Source organism: Odontesthes bonariensis, chromosome 6 (genome assembly GCF_027942865.1).
Source record: "Odontesthes bonariensis isolate fOdoBon6 chromosome 6, fOdoBon6.hap1, whole genome shotgun sequence".
In the NCBI taxonomy this organism is placed as follows: Eukaryota; Metazoa; Chordata; class Actinopteri; order Atheriniformes; family Atherinopsidae; genus Odontesthes; species Odontesthes bonariensis.
Genome location: NC_134511.1, coordinates 12,974,257 through 12,992,261, shown reverse-complemented (window position 1 = coordinate 12,992,261; position 18,005 = coordinate 12,974,257). Strand labels below are relative to the sequence as shown.

At 40.6% G+C, this 18,005-nt stretch overlaps 2 protein-coding genes across 3 annotated transcripts in view; both read left to right on the top strand.

Annotated features, from left to right (window-relative positions):
- notch1b (notch receptor 1b) overlaps nucleotides 1-3,390 on the top strand; it is a 43,839-nt gene extending 40,449 nt beyond the window's left edge. For both annotated transcript variants that reach the window (XM_075467445.1, XM_075467444.1), the window contains exons 32-34: nucleotides 143-290; nucleotides 388-485; nucleotides 595-3,390. In XM_075467445.1, the coding sequence (XP_075323560.1) occupies nucleotides 143-290; nucleotides 388-485; nucleotides 595-1,923 (1,575 nt within the window). In that variant the 3' untranslated portion in view covers nucleotides 1,924-3,390. The remainder of the gene's footprint in view (nucleotides 1-142; nucleotides 291-387; nucleotides 486-594) is intronic.
- Nucleotides 3,391-5,443: 2,053 nt separating this feature from the next.
- On the top strand, nucleotides 5,444-14,901 carry ubac1 (UBA domain containing 1). Its single transcript, XM_075467443.1, has 10 exons — nucleotides 5,444-5,874; nucleotides 7,602-7,722; nucleotides 7,827-7,900; nucleotides 8,009-8,116; nucleotides 8,237-8,339; nucleotides 8,565-8,673; nucleotides 8,832-9,096; nucleotides 9,266-9,352; nucleotides 10,177-10,315; nucleotides 12,567-14,901. Exons 1-10 carry the CDS (start codon nucleotides 5,737-5,739, stop codon nucleotides 12,680-12,682), a joined length of 1,260 nt encoding a protein of 419 aa, XP_075323558.1. The 5' UTR covers nucleotides 5,444-5,736; the 3' UTR covers nucleotides 12,683-14,901.
- The last annotated feature ends 3,104 nt before the right edge of the window (nucleotides 14,902-18,005 follow it).

Genomic DNA, 18,005 nt, shown 5'->3' with positions numbered 1-18,005 from the left:
GTATGTAGTTTACTATGCGCGTGTGTGTAATGTGCATGTAGGAGCTGCGAAAGCCCAGAGGTTAAGATTACTTAAAATGACTAAATTAACTGGAGCCAGTTAATGGAGCCAAAAATGAGTTACTTATTGTTTGTTTCTGTAGATTCTCATAAGGAATCGTGCGACAGATTTGGATTCCCGTATGCATGATGGCACTACACCCCTGATCTTAGCGGCCAGGCTGGCAGTGGAGGGCATGGTGGAGGAGCTTATTAACTGCCATGCTGATGTCAACGCCATCGATGACTTTGGTAAAGATTGTCCTCACAGTTTAGTGCTGACAGTAGTTAAAAAGTGAATCTAAAGGGCACTTTGGGCTCTAATGTGTTTTTGTTCTTGTCTCCTCAGGAAAATCAGCCCTACACTGGGCTGCAGCAGTAAATAATGTGGAGGCTGCCATTGTTCTACTGAAGAACGGTGCCAACAAAGACATGCAGAATAACAAGGTTCAGAAGCAATCTTTGTTTTTCCACGTGAGGGCTGCAAAACAGCATTCCTTGAGCATCTGTGAAAATATTTAACATGTTTTTTTTTTTTCTTTTATACTTGCTTCAGGAGGAAACCCCTCTGTTCTTGGCTGCCAGGGAGGGAAGCTACGAGACTGCCAAGGTGTTACTGGACCACTTTGCCAATAGAGAGATAACTGACCACATGGACCGGCTGCCCAGAGACATTGCACAGGAGAGGATGCATCACGACATTGTGCGGCTGATGGACGAGTACAACCTGGTACGAAGTCCTCCCATGCATGGAGGGTCTCTAAGCACCACATTGTCACCCCCTCTTTGCTCGCCCAATGGATTCTTGGGCAGCATGAAGCAGCCTCAGCCCCAAAGTCAAGGCCAGGGCAAAAAGGCACGTAAGCCCAGCTCCAAGAGTATTGGTTGCAAAGATGGCAAAGACATGAAGGTGAAGAAGAAGAATTCCCAGGATGGGAAGTCTGGAAACCTGCTGGACAGCTCAGCTGCTATGTCACCAGTAGATTCGTTGGAGTCGCCACATGGTTATGTGTCTGATGTGGCTTCACCACCTATGATGACCTCCCCTTTCCAGCAGCCACCATCTGTGTCCCTGAACCATCTGCAGGGGATGTCTGACCCACATCTGGCTGTAAACCACATGGTGATGCCAAACAAGCAGGAGTTAGCTCGAATGCAGTTTGACCCACTACCTCCCCGTCTTACCCATCTACCCGTGTCCGGCTCAGGTGGTCAGGGTGTCATGAACGGCCAATGTGAGTGGCTATCCAGGATGCACGGCAGTCTTGGCCAGCCAGGTCAGTTCAACCCCATGAGAGGCACTCCTGGCGGCCAAGGAGGTCTGCAGCACGGAATGATGACGACTTCGCTCCATAATGGCCACCCCAACGCCAGCTTATCTCAGATGATGACCTACCAGGGGATCCAGAGCACCAGACTGGGACCTCAGACCCACATGATGCAGCAGCAGATGCAGCAGATGCAAAACCTCCAGCAGCTTCAGCTGCAGCACCAGAACTCAAACACGACCAACGGCCAGAACTTCATCAGCGGGGAGCTCGGTTCCCCGGAGCTTCAGCAGGGCACAGGCAACTCCAGCATGCCCATCCACACCATCCTGCCACAGGAGACCCAGATTATATCCACCTCCATCAACCAGTCAATGCCCAGCACCCAGTTCCTCACTCCACCCTCCCAACACAGCTATTCAGGCCCAATGGACAACACCCCAAACCATCAGGTCCAGGTGCCTGACCACCCCTTTCTGACCCCGTCCCCCGGCTCCCCTGATCAGTGGTCCAGTTCATCTCCACATTCCAACATGTCCGACTGGTCAGAAGGAATTTCAAGTCCACCGACAAGCATGCAGTCTCAGATCGGACATATACCTGAACAATTCAAATAGAAAGCTTGCATCTTTACATCCAGATCAGCCGCTGTATTTTTTTTTTTTTTATCTTTTTTTTTTTTTTTTTTTAAAAGGCACTCTTTGTGGAAAAAAGGACAAAGCTGTAAACAAGATTTAATAGAACTTTTATAAGCTTTTATACTAACAGTAACATCTGTGCTTCATCCATTCTTTTTATTTATTAATGTTTTATTTATGCGCATCGCTTGCTTATTGACATTTGAGGGGTCCATGTTGTTAGGCCATACGCAGGACAGAGAAAGTCCTTTAGAGAAACTATCTTCTTGTAGTACTTATTTTCTGCTGTGAAGCCACAGCAGACACACTGGGTATTTATTTCCTTGAGGACTTTTCATCTTTGCCTTTTTTTTAAACATTTTTTATATGATTTCTCTGTCTTTGTTTATATTTTTTGTATAATCTTGTTTATAATGAAAACGGTGATTAAATTTAGAGTGTATTTGGAGTTTCAGTGTTATTTCAATTTGTTGTAAGTGTGAGGAAATATCATTTGACGACAAACATGCTGTGAATGTTAACAGAACAGGTGTATATTATGCACAGGTCCTGAATGACATAGGAGCCCTTTCTCACCTTTTTGAATATCAAGTTATTCTTAGTAACATTCTCTAGAGTTGTGTACATTTCTTCAGGCAGTGGAGCAGCATTATGCTGTGCCTCTAGACTTGATTGCATTCATGTGTAGAGACGTGGTGGGGATGTGATATGTTGTACAGTGTATGGCCATGTCGGAGACTGGCAGTGAGGGCAGCAGGCTTGATTATCTTTTAGTCCTGTGGTGTTGGAGAATTGGCATGTTGGCCACAGTGTTTGTTGTTGTCCAGAGGGAACAGGAAACTTAATTTCCCTTTCCCTCCGATTAGTTTGAGCCTATGGCTGTGTTCTTCCTTTTGTAAATATGCTATGTATTTCCCTTGTCAACAAGATTTTGTTTAAAAAATCTTTTGTCTTCAGCATGTGTTGGAAAGGTCTCGCACCGCTCAACAGCCTCTAAAAATGTAAAACAGAACAGAATATATATTTTGTATCTCGCTGTCCCTTAGGCATAAACAAATTTCAACTGTATACAAACAGATACAATATATTAAGTTACATTTTCACTTAAAAAAATATTGAGGTTTTATAAATTCATATTTATTTACTGTTCTGTAACAGAAGTTATCTGAGGTAATCATTTGTGGATGATAAGAAAGTTTTTTCCTACATAAAATTAAAAACTCATTGAGTTCTCAGTTGTGCCCATGGTATAATCTTTTGAGATGCACTCTGGTTTTGCTTTTGAAATGTTATGATTAGAACAAAATGCATATTAGGCTGTAGTGAATTTTTCAACATTTCTTACCTGTAAAAAATATTTTCAACAAATGTACTTTTCCTTTTTCATTTCAGTCCTGTAAAAAAGTTTCTTGCTATAATAAAGGGCACTTGTGTGTCTCGAACTTATGAGAACGTTTTTTTTTTTCCCTTCAGTTTTTCAAGACCTAGTAGATCATCTCTTAGTATTAGTATGTCTCCATCTAGTGGTGAAAATTAAAACATGCAAACGTAACAGTTGATTTTAATGCAACACAGTGTCCGGCTGCACTGCACCTCGCACTCAACATAGTCCAAAAACAACATCTCAAATGTTAAAAAATGTTTTATTCATTGTGAATTTGATGCAACCGTGTTATCTCTGTAAGCTTTAGGCAATTGTGGAGCAGTGCTGTAGCTTGTTGAAAAAATGGAGTTGGGATATTTTCTTTCTGAAATGAGGAAGGGGGGCTGGAGCCTATCCCAGCTGCCATTAGGCAAGAAGTGGAGTGCACCATGGAGAGGTCCCCAGTCCATCACAGAGCCACATGAGACAAATTACTATCTACACTCATACACTCAAACTCACCCCTTGGGTCAATTTTTAGTATCACCAATCAACCTACCTGGCAGGTTTTTGGATGGTGGGACAAAGCCAGAGTGTTACGGAGAGAACCCACACGAGGATCCATCCGGGAATCATCTTGTTTTGAGGTAACAATGCTAACCACCACACCACCATGCAGCCCTGTACCAAAAATATGAACACATATTTAACCATGTGTGTAAATGCAGCCCCCAAACTGTCAGGGATGCTGCTGAACTTTGTGCTGATAACAGCAAGGCTATCCATGTCCTCTCTAGAATGTGCAATGTATATTATCTAAAAAACAATTGGGAGGGGGGCAGACCACAGGACAGTTTTCCACATCACTGCAATCCATTTGAAATTAGCTTCGGTCCAGGGAAGACAGCAGAGTTTCTGGATTACCTTTGGCTTTTTTTTTCCCCTTAGAATTTGCGGTGACATCCAAAGAAGAATTGTGTCTATTTTTAATGCAGTAGTTTCGGATAGCCTGGAGACCTAATCAGTTTCCCCCTCTCCTTCCAAGTCAAGGTTCATTTTCTATTTCCTCATCCCTAATGCTTAATTAAAGATGTGGTCCTGCTGTGCAGGTGAGCTACATATTGTGGGTTTTCAGCTGTAAATGTAAATTTAGATGTTAAGTTAGTAAGGCTTCTGTTAGGTTCTTGTTTCATGTACCTACTCAAACATTCACCTGACCTGTTTTTCAAGTCACTCTCAGATTTTTCAAACCCTGCTTCTTCTCATCCCTGCTCTGGAATCCATGAGCCTGAGGACATAAACTTTATTTAAAAAGCTATCTGACACATTATTTTTACACATGAACATCCCTTTTCTCTTTGAAAGTCTTTGTCTTATGTTTCATCTCCCTCACATTCTCAACATTTGTCTTTGTCCTATTCTAAATCACGTATAACGTTGAAATGATTAACTCGTATCTCATTTTGTTTGAATTCTGGGCCACTTTTGGCACTTATGGCTCAATTACAGCTCAAATAAATGTTAGGTGGGCCAGATGTGGCTCATATGTCTGAGCCTGACTTTAGTTAAGATCAGTGTTGCATGGGCCAAATGAGGCCGAAATGACGCAGCCACACTAATCCTTGGTCAACACCTTTATTGAGATTATATTAGCCCCAATAAAAGAAAGAAAAGATAGATGTTGGCCACATTTGGACCAGAATTTTCTTTGCAATCAGGAGTTTGGACTGTAATGAAATTGTTATATGTCATCCTGGGCTTCAGGAAAAGTGATTGTCACTGTCACTGTTTTACAACATTAACAGTTAAGTAGTTGTCATATTACTGAATAATTGTTCATTGATGCTTCAGCTGATTTTGTGCTTTTATGGCGCGGTTTCCCTTTAAACCTGGAGCTTCTGATTTTACAGTAGATCAGAGACAGGATGAAGTCATAAGATTCAGATGATGAAAGAAAAGATAAAAAAAATAGTATAATTTAATAGATGTTGACCGACTGTTTATTTATTACTGCTGATAGTATTCTCTAAACCAGTGTGAAAAGTAAGCGGCTTTTTCATCATGAAACAGCGTGTACCTCATAATAACTCCAACCCCCATAATGCAACGGCGGTGGTACAGTTGCAGTTCAGAGTTCAAACATTACAGTAAAAATAGGATATTCGCTGGTTGTTGCTGGTGCGCTAAACGGCAAAATAAACTACTTGGCGGGCACACAACACGTTACTCGGTTGCCACCGCACTGACAGCCGGCCGAGGACCCCGAAAATGGCCCTCAGTTAATCGGTGCCCGCTCTTGCTCTGTTGTCGGTGGAATTACATACGACTGCTAGCTGGGTGCTAACGTTAGCACGCTAGCTTGCCAAGACGAGCACATAGCAACTGCTGCTCGCTAACGTCACTGGACTGGTACTCTGAATACTGCAGCTATGTTCGTGCAGGAGGAGAAAATATTTGCTGGCAAAGTGTTGAAAATACACATCTGCACCATGGACGGCACGGAGTGGTTGGAGGAAGTCACAGAAGACACCATTGTTGAGAAACTGAAGGAGAGGTGCTTGAAACATGTAGGTTTTTGGTTTGTTTGTGTCTCCCTCGTTTCTTTTCTCTCTCCCTCTCTTTTTTTTTTTTTTTTTTTTTTGTCCTGTCACTCCTCCGCCTGAGGTGTCTGCAGCTTGCTCTGGTCTCTGTGTAAACAGACAGTGTCACTAGGTTTGTATTTATAGTAACTGGGTAGACTTTGCTATTTATAATTTAGCAGGTTGGCTGCCCCTCTCCAGCTACAACTCGCTAACAGTCTTTTTCTGTTCCCTGCTGTGGCTCGTCAGAGAGGCATGCTGCTTCTTAGCCTTTCTATTATTATACAACTCACCTCTCCTCTCCTTCTATGGCCTTTAACGTAAACTCAAGTGCTGGGCTGATGTTTGGCTATCATGACAGGACAGGTGTCAACAAAGTCACTGCTTGTCATGATCAGGCTTTCAAATACTAAAGGATGTTTAAAAGACAACCAGCAAAGTTTCACCTTAAGGAAACTTTTTTATTTTCAAAAAAAGACTTATTTTTGTATTTTTTTTAGTTACTAAAGCTAAAGGTCTACCATTCCATTCATTTGCTTGCTCCCACAGTTAAGTCAAGGTGTTAATTAATATCCACAAGACTATTTTTAGGTTGCAGAAGCTAAATAAATCCATCGGGTAGAAAGCAGGGACCTTAGAAGTGGCCAAATCAGCAGTGTGGGAACCTCTAAAAACTATGCTGACGAGCTCGCCAACATTAAATACGTGGACGGCCCCGGAAGATTACTGGTGGACGATCGCAACATCCTGCCAAGTAAGGGAGTACACTCCAGGAGGAGAGCATATCAATAAGTCTACCAGAAGAGAGGACACCACAAATCATTGACAACCATTCAGATATTCATATAAGTTTCAAATAAGTCTTAAGAGCATAAAGGGAAAATAAGACTGCCAGAAAAAAACAAAAGCCCACGCAAGAGCCAGAGGAGTACTGGAGCAACACTATTTGGACATTTAAAACTAAGCTTGGCCGGTACCAGAATGAGTGGAAGAAAAAGTGTGGAGGGGGCTTGAAACAGATCCAGAACATGCAACATCATCAGTAAGTCATGTTGAAGCAGTGTGATGGCATGCATGGCCTCAGTGACACGGGGTCAGTAGTGTTTATTGAGGATGTGACAGGAGGCGGAAGCAGCTGGATGAATTGTTAGGCACACAGAGATATACTGTCTACTCAAATTCAGCCAAGTGTTGCAAACTTGACTGGACGCCACGTCGCTGAACAGATGCATGATGAACCAAGAAAAGCAGTAACCAGAGAATCGGCTGCAGAAAACTGACAAAGCATCACGAGGGAGAAAAGACTTTCTTCGCTGATGCACACAGGTTCCACACTTTTGGCGGACATTGCATGAAAAGGGTTCCCAACAACGAACTAAAAAGGGTGATGAGAATTTCTGCAGTTATGTTTGAGCCTCTCTAAAAAGAGGCTTTAAATTTTTAAACTCCTCCTCCAGTCTGGATGCAGAAAACCTCACATATAGGCAAAACTTGTGCCCTTTATTCTTGTGTGTATCATACACCTTAACTGCTAAAGCATAAGCAATAATACAAATATATCATCTCAGAGATCATGTTGTGTATCTAAAACTTCTCCCACATTTTCTAGACTAAATGAGAACTGTAAAAATAGCTTTAATGTCGACTATAAGTAGCAGCAGCCCTGCTGTTTCCCGTTTTTCTCTGAGCCGTTTTATTTTGTGTTTATTTTGTAGTATGTACATGGAAATCTAGAAGACCCCAAAACTCTTACCCACCATAAACTTATACACGCTGCTACAGAGAGAGTCCTTGCCGACACTAAAACTGTTGCTGATGAAAATCTCAAAGATAAAGGTACGTGATGCGCTGTTTGACAGATTTTACCCCCAAAAATCAAATAAGTTTTGAATCCATGTCATTTCTAAATTTGTTGATGATGTTTTGTACGTATTTCTTAGACGTTTTGTTGCTTATAAAGAAAAGACCACCGCCGACTCCTCCAAAGATGGTAGATGTTAGTTCAGAAGAAAAGGTGAGTTTGGTCGTGCTTTTTTAATCAGAAGAGTGCAACAAAGTCTTTTTATTTTCTACGCATTAATTCTCTTGTTGTCCACTTGTTGTTTATTCTTGCTTGTCACAGAAGAAACAAGATAACAAAGCTCCAGACAAAGATGCTATCCTGAAAGCTACCGGCAACCTGTCCACGCGGCACACCGACCGCACCGTCACGCAACACAACATCAGAGATGTAGGGATCTCAGAGGCATGGCTTTAGCTGACAGAGTGGATTCAAATTCAGAAAAGCAATTCAACTATAGAGTGAAAGTTAATTCTACCAGCAGTTTAACACTGGTTTGTTTTGGTCCAGTTTCAAACAGAGCTTAGAAAAATCCTGGTTTCTCTCATTGAGGTCGCCCAGAAGCTTCTTGCTTTGAACCCCGATGCTGTTGAACTCTTCAAAAAGGCCAACGGTAAAGTAGACTGTCCCATGAAACTTAAATTACATACAGTAGAGTGCATATTGTTTAAAAAGAATGGGGGGGGGGGGGGGGGTTGTTAAGCCCAGCACCATAGTCCTGTCAACAGGGCTTTCCAGGAACGTGTGTCTGCCTGTTTCTCCTTGTTCCTTGTGATTATTGTTGTGTTTCTCAAAGCCTAGCCTTAGTTTGAACACAGAGTGTTTTTGTGTGTCACAGCAATGTTGGATGAAGATGAGGAGGATCGGGTGGATGAAACTGCTCTCCAGCAGCTCACAGAGATGGGTTTCCCTGAGAGCAGAGCAATCAAAGCTCTTAGATTGAGCCAGTAAGTTTATTTTTTTATTTGATTTTTTTTTTAAATATAATTATTTTCTGTTATATTGTGTTGTCGAAATCTATCCCACATTCTTTACTTTGATCATTTATTGTAGCTTCTTTACTGTAATTATTTAGTTTTTCTCACCTTATGCCTTCCTCTCACAGCATGTCAGTGACCCAGGCTATGGAGTGGCTGATCGAGCATGTGGACGACCCCTCTGTAGACTCGCCGCTTCCAGGACCGGACTCTTCTGGGGCAGCAGGAGCAGCGGCAGCCGCCACACCAGGCACCTCAGCTTCAGCCTCCGGTTCTAACCTCCTCCGCAGCCTCTCCAGCCAGTCGAGCACAGATGAGAGCATCAGACAGGATGAACTCACAGAGATCTTCAAGAGGATCCGCAGGAAAAGGGAGTTTCGACCGGATTCAAGGGTGGGTTGTTTTATCCAGTGTTTAGATTTTGTAAACTCCTCTCAAAGCGCATACTTTTATTCTTTCTTTTTGTCTGTACTTCGGAGTATGAGTATACTATTTATCTTTTCACTTATTAACAGCTACTTCTTCAGCCACGCTGATATAAACCAAACTTTGTGTTTTGTAGGCTGTCATTGCATTGATGGAGATGGGCTTTGATGAAAAGGAGGTGATCGATGCTCTGAGAGTCAATAACAACCAACAGGATGCTGCGGTAGGTGCACACATCCAGAATCCAGTAGCTTTATTACTGTTTTGGGGATGCCTACAACATCATCTGACAAAACCTCTCAACAACACAAAGGCTGTAATGTGATTAAGGCTAAATTCACATGTAAAATGACCCCACTTAGAGAAAGTTATGAGAGACAGTAAGTCTCTCTAATGTTTCTGTTTCACACAGTATACAACCATGTGATAACCAAACCACAATGACAGCACTGTTTATGTGCAAACAGCACGTCTCAGATATTGCTGCTAACTCCTGTTTGTTAGAATAAGTTTATATTTGTTGCTTTTGGCAAGAAAAAGTCGGTTTTGGTGGTAACAAAATAGCTTCTGTGGCAGCAGTGGGAAGAGTTTCACTACTGTGAGTGAGCGGGCCGTAGATGTACAAGCTAAGAAGCTGAGAAACACTCAGCCCACTCCTATAATTGCATCATCTAGATATATAAGGAGACAAAATTAAACTAATCTCACATGTCTGTGGAGGAGTTGGTCTGTCTTAGGGTGGTCTAAACAGGGAAAAAAAAGTGAAACTCGTGCAAATTCATTTGATTCGTCTGTGATGGGTTGAGAAAAAAGTGTATCCTCTTTCAGTTCTAAAGTTATATGTATCAGGATGTAACAATTTTAAGAAAAAATACATATTACATACAAATACATATTATTATTGTCAATTATTTGGCAAAAACTGGGGGCAAAATACAGGAAATGTTACTTGTGTTAGTGGAATAGTGTGTGCTTAAAATATGTGGATATATAGTCCCCAAAAAAAGATAATTTAGTTTCTGCCTATATTTTTTTTTCATTCTTTAGTGCGAGTGGCTGCTAGGAGACAGGAAACCTTCACCGGAAGACCTGGATAAAGGCATCGACACCAACAGCCCTCTGTTCCAAGCTATCCTGGAAAACCCTGTGGTCCAGCTGGGTCTAACCAATCCCAAGACTCTGCTAGGTACAGTCCCATCTGATGTTGTGGTTAAGTCCCGACAGTTGGTGATTCGTGATGTTCAACCTGAACAAAGCCTCAAAAAGGGTTTTATATCTTTACCTGTTTTGTTTGTGAACTCCAGCTCAGCCGCAGTCTCTATCACCAGCTGGAACAGTCTTCAGCTTAGTAAAAACAAATGAACCTTAAAACAAAACTCATTTACTGAACGAGTTGCATTTGAACAATGTGACAGCCAAGGTAGCTGCTGTAAATGGTAAATGATCCACAACTCATTATTTGGCCCCCTGTAATCTTAGCTGGATTATACCGAGCAAATGCTTTCCTGTCGTCTGACACTTTGACACATGAAGGGTTTGGAAATGAAATCAAAACCATTCATTGTGGTGGCGCAGCGGTGGATGACTGCTCTGTCGCCCTATCGATACTGAAAGTGGTGTTCTGTTCTTGGATGGTTTGTGTTCGCACTAGCTTTACTGGTAAACAGCTAAAATATAGTGGAGTGCAAGCTGAACACACCGACTGTGGTTACTTTACATTACAAGCTGCTTTGGTATGAAAACAGCCAATTTGTAACATTCAATTCCATTTTGAGATTGCAGTCAGTTGTCTTTTTTTATTTTTATTTATTTTTTGGGGCTTTTATGCCTTTAATGGATAGGACAGTTTAGAGAGAGAAGGGGAACAACATGCAGCAAAGGGCCATCCGATGCAAGACTCGAACTGGGGCCAGCTGCAGCGAGGACTGTAGCCTCTTGTACATGGGGCGCCTGCTATACTCACTACGCCATCGACAACCCCGTTGTCGTCAGGCATTTTAAGCCAGCTTTCGAATCTATCTGAGAAATGATTTGAACAAAATCTTTTGGTGATTCTGTGCTTGTTTTCAAAGCACAAAATAGTGACAGAAGTATCTGCTCTGAACAACCTGAACAGAAGAAAATCTAAAACGATCTTGACAGATTTATCTTGACTGTCATTTCTTACAGTACCAGATTATATCACGCCATCACAGTTCACTCTGTAGATCCAGCTGACGCTCCATCAGAGCCAGGCAGTTGTCTGTCTTTAACCTATTTAGGCTTAAAACGCCTGGAAAAGAATGCCTGTAAAACCTATGGGCGATTTCAGAAAGACCCCCTAAAACCTGAAGTTTTTCTGGAAATTCAGCAATTGTGTCAACGCCTACTAAATGATTGATTTCTCAGCCTCTGTAGCAGATAGAAACAAAATTCAAAAAGTATTTGAGAGCTTACACCTGTGGCTTTCTTTGGAAATTGGGTTTATTTAAATACACCTTCACGAAAATAGAAAATGTAAAAAGTAAAGTGCAGGAACAGCACTATTTTCAATAAAAAACAGTAATAAAATAAAAAGTAAAGTGCAGGAACAGCACTATTTTCAATAGAAAACAGTAATAAAATAAAATGTAATTTTATATTTAAATTATTTATTTATCTATTTATATATTTATTTTATCGCCAGTAATCTCTTCGTACTGGCAGCACAAGGAGTCCCATGCCCATACACATTCCAATAAACGTTTTCATCTCCGGCACAGTTACGTGTGACCACCTTGCCATCTTTGCTCGAGCTGGAGTCTGAAGTACCTGGTCACTGTATCTATTCGTCTCGGAAACGAGATGCGCCCAAAGCTCCTCAGTAAAAATATGATTAAATGCCTGCAACGGTGTGGCATCTGCAGGTAAATCGACTTTCACCCCTGGTGTGCGGTTGAAATCTCTCCGTCGATTACGGTGGTAATTGTCAGTTTTCCACTCACATTCAAACCCTTCAAAATCATCCTCGTCCTTATCGTCATCTTCAAACATATGTGCTAGTCATAAATCTCGATCAATTGGGTCAGCACGTTCATCAGCATCATCAAAGCCAAGAAACTCCTCACAATCGCTACCGTCTGAAATGTCTTCCCACTGAAAGTCCTCTATGCTTGTTCGATGTAACTTAACTTCAAAACAATGACACGAGGAACATGACAACACTCTCACGTGTCTATTATAATGCATTTAATTGGCGCAGAGGTCAATAATTGGTGCAAAACAACCTTATACATGAAAAAAAGACGTGTACGCTTTCCCGGCCTTAAAGGTAGAATAACGCAGCAGCGCCCCCGGCTTTAAAGGTAGAAATGCGGCAATGCTTTCCCGGCCTCAATGGTTGGGGTTACATGAAAGAAAAATGGGATTAAGAGTTTTATGAGTAGTCTTGTGTTTTTTTTTTTGTTGTTGTTGTGCAGCGTTTGAAGACATGCTGGAGAATCCACTGAACAGCACCCAGTGGATGAACGACCCTGAGACCGGCCCCGTCATGCTCCAAATATCTAGAATCTTCCAGACTCTCAACCGAACATAGAACCTCCCGGTGATCCCCTGCGTGATTGTGGCAGCTTGTGTGTGTCTGTGCGTGTATGAATATTCTGGGATATGCGTGTTTGTTCTTCAGAGACATGAGTATAGTTTTTTTTTTTTGTTGTCTGGTCTTTTTTTCTTTGTTTGCCTTCTAAAGACAAAGCCAGAGGAGTCAAAGTATGAATTAAAATGTTACACTATTTATAAGAATACGGTAAAAACACTTATACGAAGCAAATGTTATCATTATTATTACAGTAATAATATAAAACTGAGATTTAGTATGTTGTTTTTACATTTAAATGATAACAATTTACAGGTATGACAGACATGATTTATTTTATATTATTTCTCCATGTGCAGAAATGACATCAGACATAAATTTAATGTTTACACTTTAAAGCAAACTGTTTTTGTATGATTTACAATATTTAAGTATCGATTACGGTTCTGTCTGTCTCTTTAAATTGTTACATTTCATCAATAGTGAATGTGTGGAGAACTTCTGCCACTGTCATGTTTTGGGTTTCTTCTTCCCTCGTCTTATTTTCATCTGAAAATCAGCTTTTTGACACAGAATAATTTTGGCGGAGCTCTTTGAGAATGGGCTCTCAGACACGATACCTCTCTCCGTTCACACCTGAGGTCACTGTAAGTCACCTGTCTGTCACTTCAAAGAGGACAAGTTTGGTCCTCTGCAAACCTACAGGACTTTCTTGCCTTTTAGAGAAAAGTTGTACACTAAAACTTGTGTGTCTCAATCATGATTTTACAAGAAGATGTTATAGTAGGCCTGCGTGTTTATTGTCAATGTGCTCTTGAATGTCATATCGTCATGTTTGCGCTCATTTAGCACTCGTTCACCTCTATGAATACAGCTCACTGCAGCACTGAGGAAGGGACAAAGAAGGATGTGTGTTCCGTCTGAAAAGGCTGAAGTGGGATGTTAAATGAAGCTGAGCCTAATCTAAAGGGGTTTGCCTTTTTGAACCTTTAATTTGAAGGATGAAGATATGCGCTCGCTTCATGCTGCAGAGGTGGAAGCATCTTTGTGCACACAAAGAAACAACAGAAGCCGAGATACAACCAGTATAACCAAACCAAAATGTTACTCTAACCTGCCTTGTCATCATGTACCCAGAACAAAAGAAAAAAGAACAAACACTGCATTTTTGTGCAATAGCAAGTACTTCTGTTGACCTGTAAAAAGAAAAAAAAAAAGTAGATCTGATCCGACTGTTAGAGATGTGTGAACCGAAAAGGGTAGTGTGTTTTACAATGTTAGCCTTTGCATTGAGTCTATGGCTACACGATGGGAAACGTTGCCTCTACTAGTTGTACCAAGAATTGAAAAACAATATGGAGGGTGGTGTGTTTTGCCAAGCTTTTGAGTGTTATTATTCAATATTTGAAATGTAGTATTATTGTGACTTTCTGCTCAGGGAGGCTGAGATTGTTTTTTCTTAACTTGTCATTATGGCAAACCCCTGCTCAACTCCTCCTAGTTTGGCATTTGAAGATGGCTTTAACTAAACTGTCTCGAACTTTGCTTAAGAAGCTTAAGAGCACCACAGGACATGGTTTCGTAAATGCAATATTTGGAAATATTTAAATGTTTTTAGAGAGAAGTGTCTGTGTGAATTATGTCTTATTACATTATTTATATTGAAGCCAAACTAGTAACTTGATCTTATTTATAGCATTTTTAGCAAACCTCGAAGCTAATCTTCAAAATGTGAAAGAAAAAAAAAGTGCTTCAAATGTTGTTTTTACAAACCATTATAAAGATTTGCTTATGATGGACTGGTGGGGGTGACCCTGTGATTTCAAGTGGTGCAACGTGTTTAAACGGGGGCGGAGCTCTACACACCTCTGGAAGCCTCGCCACACTTCAGTGAACCTCCATTGCAAAGTTGTGAACCAAACTTTGGGAGATTATACACTCAAGGGAAAACGTCCACAGGAAATGCAGAATTCTTTCATAAAAGTCAGCAGGAGCTGAAAGTCACAGATTCTTTTCTCTCCGCTCTGATGCAGGACTGTCCCATATCAACAACCTATGCAATATACTCACTGTTCAACCAGCCTCGTGGCCACTGGCATCAACATCCCTCTCGCATTAAAGTTTTTTTTTTTGTTTTTTTTTTTTTTAATGGCTGTATTCTCTGGATTTTGTTTGGACTCGGGAGCCCAGCAATGAATAAAAATCACTATATCAAAGCAGATAGTCGATTATGTAATACTGAGATGCTTTTTTTTTTTTTTTTTTTTTTAAGTATTCTTTTGTGTCTGAGGGAGGGGGGTCATAATGCTAAAATCTACGTGAAGTACCGTACATGTTTCCAGAACAAAGGTGTTTTCTTTGAATACGCGCCGTGTACCTTTTTACACCATCACATATACACTTGTGCTCAGGTCTGCTGGACCAGAAGTTGATAAAACAGACGAAAATGTGGTGAAAATTGATGGAGGTTTTTCCGTACACCTTTAGGTTTGCAGTAGCTTTTTCAAGACTGCTCCAGTCTACTGTTGCGTGGATGTTTTTTTTTCTAAATGCCCGAAGCTTAGCTCCAGGACCCTCTTCCATCTGCCCCTCTTCTCTCAACACACTATAAAGACACAAGACATTTAAGCTGGGGTCTAAATATGTTGGTCTAACTAGGTTTAACCTGTTGTTCTCATGACATTATCTCATTCTCATTAGCTGATAAATCTGGACAAGATACTTGCATACTTTAAAAAAAACTTAAAATGTCAGAGAACTATTGTATCAGAGGGACATTCAATGAAGTATTTTTTTATTTTTTTAACCCCTTGTCCTGTCCAGCATTATGGCAGCAGAATTGTAATCTGAGTACCGTTTATGCCAAACACATTTGCTATGCCAAGGGAAGCTTTATGAATGTAAAGCTCCCCTTGATGCCCATCAACTCCTTAATCATTTATTTTTGTTACAATACTTAACATGTGACAGTGCCGAACCGGACCCGGGGGACAGAGAAAGAGGGAAGTACTTTTGAGGAGACGGTCTCGCCACATGAGCCTAAAATGTTTTCAACCACTAAACATTTAATCCTTTCAAAACATTTTTTTGCTGAATTTTAAAGGAATGAATGTTTTTAATGAGAAGTAGGCTCTTTTTATTTTTGAATTTCAAGGGTTCCCTCGCCTATGGCTGTAAGGAGAAATCCTGCATTAAAAAGAGCTAGGCTTTCCATGTACTCCCCTGACTGTGCTTTGAAAGTGTCTCAAATCGGCATCAGATGGTTGCTGTTCTTTCTCAGAATTTGGAGAACAAGATGCTGTGAAAGGAAGAGGACTGAATTCTGTTCTGGGCCGTCCTTCAGCATATGAAATCCTCTCATACTTGCTTTGGAGTATCTCGTGACAGTCAGAGTTTACGTGCTTGTTGAGTCTTCCAGAGCAGTTCCCTGCGGTTCGAGGACGAGCCCAGAGTTGCGTATGTATCTCAGCTCTTTCAGCTGTTGTTCCTGGAGACACACAGCCAGATTCTGCTGTTCCTTCGCTGCCATTGTCTGCTTGGTCGGAGTCTTGTGTAGCTCAGCTCTGTGCTTCTCACGTTTTAGTCCCCTCCAAAAGCAGAGGTCAATTTATCAAGACTTTGCTCCAGAACAGATCTTTTTAACTTCTCCTCTTTCGAGACACCTTCAAGCTGTCTCACACCCTCCTCTGACTGTTTGGTTTGAACTTCATCCTCCATGCATGAGTTTATTGGTGGTAGTTTGATTCTGAGAGTCATTTTCCTTTGCCAAAATCTCATCATAGCTCTCAGTGGTCAGACTCTTCTCTGAAGGCAGTTTCTTTGCAGATAACTGTTTCTCTTGCATCTCGATCTTCTCAGAAGCTCTTAAACAAGCTGTTTGTCTCTCAACCTGATCTCACAGCATCTTTTTTTTCATAGGACAGTTCTTTATGAGTCAGATGATCCACTTTTTTTTCCTTTACAGATAAACAGCAGCCTGGAGCCACATGTCTTTGTTTTCTCCTTTTTGAGATCTGAGACCTGCTGATTAACTTCATCCCACAGCAACAACATGCTGTACCCTCTCCTTCTTCAGAGCATTTGCAAGCTCTCTTTTTCTTTTTGCTCCTTCCTCTTAGCTTTTTCCACTTGGTATTTAGCTCTATTTTTCCCTTCTTAATGCCTCCTTGAGAGCAGCGCTGATTTCTCTCTCCTGTTCTGCCTTCTTAGAGCTCACTGAGCAAGATGTTTTAATGATGTTAGGACATTTCTCTCCTTCTCTACCTGTATTTCTTATTTCTTGCCTCTGTTTGTGAATAATTCAGTGATAATGAAACAAGTTCTGAAACCTACTGGCTTACTTTAAACATTACTTCATCTGCTTATATAATGGATCATGATATTGCTCTCCTACAATTTGATGGTATAAAAATAAATGTTCTATTCTTTCCATTTATATATCACTATAAATCAAATACCAAAGAGTGTGGTTTAACCACTGTTTTGCCCAGACCTCATCAGGTGTGGCGTAGATTAAACCACTCACTAACTAAACCTATTGCATTTGGAGTAATGATGAAAGAGTTTTAAAATGGTTTAAGTAAAGTTTCCAGATTTGTGAAATCTTCTGTTGAGAGCCAGTTTGGGAGAAACTGATTATTATAACTAATATTCATTTTTAGTTAGCCTATTTACCTTTTTCTTTGATAAACAAAAGGTTAAGGAAATCTAAAAGTGAGTTTTAAGCTGGATTAAAAAACTTTAGGTTTCCCTCAACGTTGACCAAAAGTAGAGGTTTGGCCATGAGAAAGGGCTTACATGTTGTTCAGCCTGTGTTCATTGATTTTTACTGATTAAATTAATTTTTAAACTCTTACTTCAAGCTGGTTCCTAACTGCATTTATTGGTAAATATTCATCAGGGGTTTCTTAGTAACTTACTGACTTTTTTTTTTTTTTTTTTAAATATCCATATAAACAACTAAAGTAACACTTTGTGTGAATACTTAATCATATTACTTAAAGACTCATTTCAAGCTTTTTTCCTCTTATTTTATCTTTCCTGATTTGATTCATAAAATGTATCAAAATTGCAATGGCTATATAGAAAATGATGAATTTTATGAGAACGGTCTATGGTTTTAACGAAATACTTTGTGGTTTAAATAGTCCAGTGGCACCTTAGTAGGTTGTTTCTGCACATTTGCGAAAGCAGGAGGGATTTAAAAGGGAATTAGTTGCTCTCAATGTTAGTGTTGGTGTATCTCGACTGCAATGTTGGTTAGTGATGATATTTGTTGATGATATTTACCTGAGATATAAATTAGATATATTGCACAGAAATT